Source organism: Neopelma chrysocephalum, unplaced genomic scaffold, assembly GCF_003984885.1.
Source record: "Neopelma chrysocephalum unplaced genomic scaffold, ASM398488v2 Primary Assembly neopelma1_69, whole genome shotgun sequence".
NCBI classification, from domain to species: domain Eukaryota; kingdom Metazoa; phylum Chordata; class Aves; order Passeriformes; family Pipridae; genus Neopelma; species Neopelma chrysocephalum.
The window spans coordinates 11,532,519-11,538,933 of record NW_020897729.1 but is presented as its reverse complement, the minus strand read 5'-3'; the positions used below and the strand labels follow the sequence as shown (position 1 = coordinate 11,538,933).

At 47.3% G+C, this 6,415-nt stretch overlaps 1 protein-coding gene across 1 annotated transcript in view; it reads right to left on the bottom strand.

Annotated features, from left to right (window-relative positions):
- Positions 1–6,353, bottom strand: part of DHX36 (DEAH-box helicase 36) — a 16,316-nt gene extending 9,963 nt beyond the window's left edge. Inside the window, exons 1-9 of the mRNA XM_027685816.1 lie at positions 6,263–6,353; positions 5,937–6,058; positions 4,829–5,027; positions 4,141–4,179; positions 3,187–3,357; positions 2,496–2,575; positions 1,503–1,577; positions 1,226–1,392; positions 566–647 (exon numbers count right to left, since the gene is read on the bottom strand). Of these exons, the coding sequence (XP_027541617.1) occupies positions 566–647; positions 1,226–1,392; positions 1,503–1,577; positions 2,496–2,575; positions 3,187–3,357; positions 4,141–4,179; positions 4,829–5,027; positions 5,937–6,043 (920 nt within the window). The 5' untranslated portion in view covers positions 6,044–6,058; positions 6,263–6,353. The remainder of the gene's footprint in view (positions 1–565; positions 648–1,225; positions 1,393–1,502; positions 1,578–2,495; positions 2,576–3,186; positions 3,358–4,140; positions 4,180–4,828; positions 5,028–5,936; positions 6,059–6,262) is intronic.
- Between the last annotated feature and the right edge of the window lie 62 nt (positions 6,354–6,415).

The window sequence follows — 6,415 nt, the reverse complement described above, 5'->3', positions numbered from 1 at the left end:
GGACAGACACAGCCACACTGGGGACACACACAGCTACACTGGGGACAGACACAGCCACACTGGCACCTGCCACAGCTACAGTGGCACCTGTCACAGCTACACTGGCACTGCAGGGACTGCACTGCCCTGCCTGGCACTGGGGACAGACACAGCTACACTGGCACTGCAGGGACTGCAGCTGCACTGCACTTCTGCTGCAGCCACACCACGGAGGGGAGGCTCTTCAGGTTCTCCTGAGGCAGAAACCCTCCTTACAGGAACAGGCACCAACCCCAGCACACATGGGAATGGGCAGAGCAAGAGTCTCAACGGCCACAAAGATGGGCTTGATTTAGAGGCCTGAAACCCACCACACCAAAAGAGAGACAAAGTTGTTCCCCCCTCAAGCCAACATTTCCATGTGCCATCTGTAATTACTGTACAAGCTATGAGACTTCTCTTGGAAGGTTTTCTGTTCAAAAATACAGGCAATTCTTTTTTATTCCAAGTTAGTCTTTGAACATACGTGCTAAGCCAACCCCCCCTCAAAATACTCTCTGAAATGATGTTCAGAAAACCCACTTACCTCAACTTCTCAATTACATCTTCCAGCAGATATTCCACCACCGGGAAAGTGAACCCAGGGATGTGAATCATTGGACAATGATCTGTGGGGGAAGGCATAACTCGGGTTTAAAACCACCAATGAAACACTGCACTGAAGTAACAGAGGCAATAAATTCTTCCCTATTTCTGCAATAGAGCTGCCATGTCTGTGTGGGTTTGCTGATTATTTATTTTCAAGTTCCTGAGGAATACACCAAATTCAGCCCCAAGAGAAGCTGTTGAATTAAAAAGCCCAGGCAGCAAGCAGTGTATTGCACACCAGCATGTTCCCCTGGTTCCAGCCACAGGATAGAGCTGGGAGACTGAACAACTAACAGTTCAATCTGGTTGCCCACTCACACCAAGAATTCTAAAATGTGGTAAATATGACTAAATATTTAATAGGAAAATACTCTATGGATTCTACTTCCATAGCATGTCTGAAGAGCAAGACCTGAAGCAATACATGCTCATGATGAGATAAAACAGAGAATCAGCATCTCCAGCAGCTGCCAACTCTTCGGAAAACTGAAGTAATTTCCTCTTTTGATAAAAATCAATTCTATAATTTGAGAACTGCATTTTACTGCAGAAGCCTAAATTGCTTAAGAGGAACATTTCTAGGAAGCATTTAACCTACCAAAGTACTCGGAAAACTTCTCTGCATTTAGAGTAGCACTCATTAGTATGACTTTCAGATCCAGTCGAATATTTAGCAGATCTTTAATAATGCTCATTAAAACATCTGACTGAAGATTTCTTTCATGGATTTCATCAAGGACTACGTGACTGATGCTGGACAAGTGCCTAAAACAGAAGAGGAGGAATTTAAACATTTGTTTTTAGCAAAATGAAAAAACAGAGTCGGGACTCCTCTCATCACTGCATCCAGTTTCTCACCAACCAGGGACACTCACTTGTCTGACTGGAGCCACTGGAGGACAATCCCCGTGGTACAGTACAAAATGGAACCTTGTTTCCTCGGCAGCCGACTGAAAGAGACACAATAACAATTCCTCAGTTCTCTTCTGTATTTTACAAAACACTTCAAAAGCTTTAGGTCCAGGTGCAGGTGCTGAAGGTGCCTCACTGACTCACAGCTCAAGGGGAGGAACAGGAATCAGGCCACAGCTGCAGCCCTTTGTGGAAGGGGAAGGAGCCAGGGGTCTGACAGAGGCCCTGACTGCCCAGACATCCTTTATCATCACCTGCCCACTGCAGTGCTGACCCCACTGCTGCAGCCCCCCAGGCTGAGCACACAGGGCACTGGGGCACAGCAGTGGGACAGCCCTCACTGAGCACTGAGGAGAAACAGCAGGGAGACTCTGCAAGCTCCAACTGAAATGCTGGCAGGGCTGAGCTGTCCTCTCTCACCAGCAGTTTTGTTTCAACAACAAAGGTTCCATTATTTGCTGGTAACATTTCAGGTACCTTTTAAAACTACAGCTGACTCCAAATGTAAGAGCTTTTGCTCTGTGTCAATGCATCCATTACTTGATCCCAGGGGATTAGTCCACAGGTAAGTGTAGCAATTACATAGTTTCCCACAGAAATATGGCTCAGACCATTCTCTCTTTGAGGATTTCCATTTTGCCTTGCAATTCCTGGATTAGGGACATCACTTTTAGTTCTACCAACAGCAGAACCTTTTAAAAGGTCTGAAAAAAGGGCCTACTAGACAAAGCACAACTTGGTGCTGGTCACTGTCACACACTGCATAAAACACAGCAACTGCACTCAAACTCTGCTAAAACTGAAAAACATCATTCCCTACACCAGCTACTCATAAGAATTCCTCTTGGAGAAAATATCAGCAGGAGAGTAGCTATTTAAGGACTGCTTTGCAAACTGTCTCCTTCGTGTAACAACAGCTGGTAGCTCCCACAGGAGCAGCAGCAGGAGCCACTCACCTCTGCAGGCGGATCTGGTACCCCGTGCTCTTGCCACTGCCACAGGCCTCGGCCCTCTCAGCAGCCACCCTCTCAGCCACCTGGGGAAAACAAAGGAAACTCTGAAAAATCCCACAGGCTCATCTGTGACTGAGCTACTCATCAGCAAGGAATACCTGGAACTGAGAAGTTCTGTAAATAACAAAGAAATGCCCTGAAAACCACTTTTTTCTCCTCCCTTGAGAACAGTGTTTCCTGTCAGCAACCCACAGGCAGGTTTGTGTCCCAGGACAGATTTGAGAGGAACACAACCACACTCCCCTTCAGCAGGGTGAGCTTTCCCTCAGGGTAAAGCAAGGGTCTCTCATCACTTGACACTGAACTAGCAAAAAGAGTAATTACTGAGCACTTCAAAGCCAAACTCTTTCCTGTCATTAATCCACCTCTAGAGGGCCTGACACAGCATTAGTTTTTATTGTAATTCACATTTGCACTGCAAAATCCATTAAAATCCCAGATATAACCCATGGCTAAACTCAGAGAATGAGGCTGCAGTGCCAGTACTCAAACCCACCACCAGCACTTGTGAAACATCAAATCAGTGCACAGGAACAAAACTGTGGATTGGAACAGAACCTCAGACAACTGAGAAGGAACACACAGAAAGCTCAGATTCACGGGAAAACCCCCCCAAGGAGTGAGTTGCACTCACGGAGATGGCGCTGATCCTCCTGGGCTGGGTGCAGACGATCCTGCACGTGGAGCCCTTCCCGCGCTCGATGTGGTCGTCCAGGATGAACTGGGTCACCTGGGTGGTCTTCCCACAGCCCGTCTCCCCACTGATCACAGTCACTCGGTTGTTGTTGATCAGGTTCACCAGCTCCTGGTTCCACAGAGAACACGTTCACTGAGCTATTGTTCAAATCAGGTTTTAGAGGGTTTTGACCATTCTCTGCTCCCATGCAGTGACCCTTGAGGAGGGTCACAGCAGCTGAAGGAACACTCAGCTGTTTGTCACAACACTGCAACTAAAGTTTAGTTTGAACCTCATGGGAGGTGCTCATTTGCACTTTCCAAATGTTGGGTTTAAAGCACATCCAACCTGAGCACTGGCTTTAAATCTTTAAATCTCGTATGAAAACAACATGAAAGGACTAAAAAACCCAAACCTAAAATACACTTTAAAGTTTTCTGCCTCCTGCTTGCCTCCTGTGTGTCTCTGGGGGCTAAAAAACACCATTTACCCTGCTGGCCTCCAAGACTGCATGAACTGAAGTTTTTTTAGCACAGTATTTTAACATTTCTTGTACCATCAGGAACAGCTTCCCAGCCCCTACCCCCCAAACCCAAGGATTGTCAAGGGGATTATGACAATTTCGGGACACAAACACCAACAGAAAGGACATTATGGCAAATAGATGAATTTCAGGAAAAAGCTCACTAATCATTCACTGAATCTGCAAAAGCAAACCTATCAGAATACTCACTTTCTACTTCACACAAGGGGCACCAAATGAAGAATTAACACCAATTAATAACAGCCCATACTGTCATTGATGTTATCCTGTGACTGGGAAACTAATGACAGCCAGAGCCAGCAGCACAGCCACTGTTTCACAACACAGCAGCAGAAACACGTGTTCTCTGCAGGTAAACACACACCTACCTCTCTCATGCCATAGGAGGGGAGTTTCTCTCGAAACCTCTGGGGAACAGAAAATAAAAGTATCTTTAAACACCTCTTTAACTGAAGCAACGTAACAGATTCCATCTATAATCCAGGCTAAACTGTGAAATAATGACAAACTCCTCAGCAATACTTATATAAACCCAGGCTCATGGGGAGTAACTTTATTTCCATATGTGTTTTCAGTTTCATTACATTCAGCAAAATGATCTAACCCAGTAGTTCAGCCCATTTTGAGCTGGGCACACACAGCTGCAAGAGCAGGGCCCAGTACCGAAGGGAGAACTGGTGTTTGTGGCAACTGTTTTACTTCACAGCTTTCTACACATGGATGTTAAAATAACAGAAACTCTGTTTCTAAGAAGCGATTCCTTCAGAGCCCATTGCTGTGCTTTCAGTTTTAGACATAAGTGCAGGGACACAATCCATAAAAAGAAAGAAAAGCCCACCCAATAAAACAACGTGTCAGCTTTGAATTACAGATTCTAACTGTCCCTGAAATTGGTATTTTCACATTTTTAATCACTGTCTTATCAATAGGCACTTATAAAATTCTGAAGGCAATTTTTAACAAAAATAACATCATGACAACTTCCTAGTAAATAAACTCCAAGTAAGTACATTTGCAGGCCAGTTTAATTGAAAAAAAAAATCCAACAGAAAGTACCTGCATTTCAATATATCTGGGATCAGATCTCTTCTTCATTAAATCTTCTTTAAGCTGCTCATCTAAGTCAGAATCCTGCTCATTTTTTTCAAAGAGATATTCCACATCCCGATCCAGGGATGTTTTTTCCAAGGCCGGTTTCCGTCTCACAGGAGCTTTTTCAGCATCTGGTTTCACCTTCACAGGCTGTTCTGTAGGGCTGGAATCAGAGAACAGAAACCTCAGAGACGATCCCAGCTAAGCCTGGCCACATGCAGGGAGCCACTACAGGAACACATGAACTTGGGGTTGAGACATTTCATCCATGAGTCAAAGAACCACCAGCCTGTAGGAATACGGAATCATGGAATGGTTTGGGGTGGAAGGACTTTAAAGCCCATCCAGCCCCACCCCTGCCATGGGCAGGGACACCTCCCACTAGCCCAGGTTGCTCCAAGCCCCGTCCAACTTGGCCTTGGACACTTCCAGGGATGGGGGAGCCACAGCTTCTCTGTGCAGCATGTCATTCTGGTGCGTGCCCTGGAACCAGTTATAGTCTGAAATTATGAGCCACCAAAAACTTTACATCAGTATCTAGAAAAGTAACGTTCTTTTGTACCAAATGAAGCCACCAAGCAACAAAACATTTTCAGAAAATTACTGCTTGACCCAGCACCCTGTAACTGTAACTGGCTCCTCCACGCCCTCATTCCAGCACACCTGCCCAGTTCTCTATCACCTGAAATCCTGAGGGAGTTCAGAACACACCTTGCTCCACAGAGGGGGAGAAAAGACTCCAAAACTGCACAATAACTGAAAACACAAGTCAAACACCACCTCTGGAAGAGTAACTCCAGAGACCAGGGAAGCTTAAAAGTCCCACATATGCACCCTAAGTAGGGCCTGAGATCAGTGACAAGATGTTATGATTTTAAGTAGAAATGTTACACCTGAAGCTCAGCAATGATGGAAGAGAGTTTTACAGCAATGGGTCCAACCATTTCAGTGTGACACAGGTGGACAAACCTGAGGATATCTGTTAAATCAACTCACTCACTAAAGGTAAACACCTTCCGGCACATCTTCCTGCCAGTCTGTGGGAAGTTTAAAAGAACCAGTGTGTCTTTACCTTTCCTCATCCCCGGACCACCAGGACATGGATTCTTGCTCTTTGTCGTTCTTGGCCTGGACGGAATTCAGGAGCTGCACAATCTGCTCTTCCCTGCGCTCGTCCATGCGCACGACGGCTCTCTGCGGGAACAGCACAGCCTGCCCAGGGGGTGCGGGGGTACGGGCAGGGATCAACCCGATAACGCCACACGCGCTCCGCGGCCGGGGGGGTTCCCCGGCACGGTCACAAATGTGAGGGTTCCCTGGCACAGTCAGGAGTGTGAGGGTTCCTCGGCCCGGTCACAACTGTGAGCGTCCCCCCGGCAGCTGCCCCGTGTCCCTCACCTGCTGCCGGTCGGTGTCGCGGCTCTTCTGGCCCTGTTTCCGCGCGTACCACAGCCCGATCTCGCGGCCCTTCAGGTGGCTCGGGTGGCGCCCGCGCCCGCCGCGCCCGCCGGGCCCGCCCGCCGAGGGGCCGCCGGAGCCCGAGCCGCCATC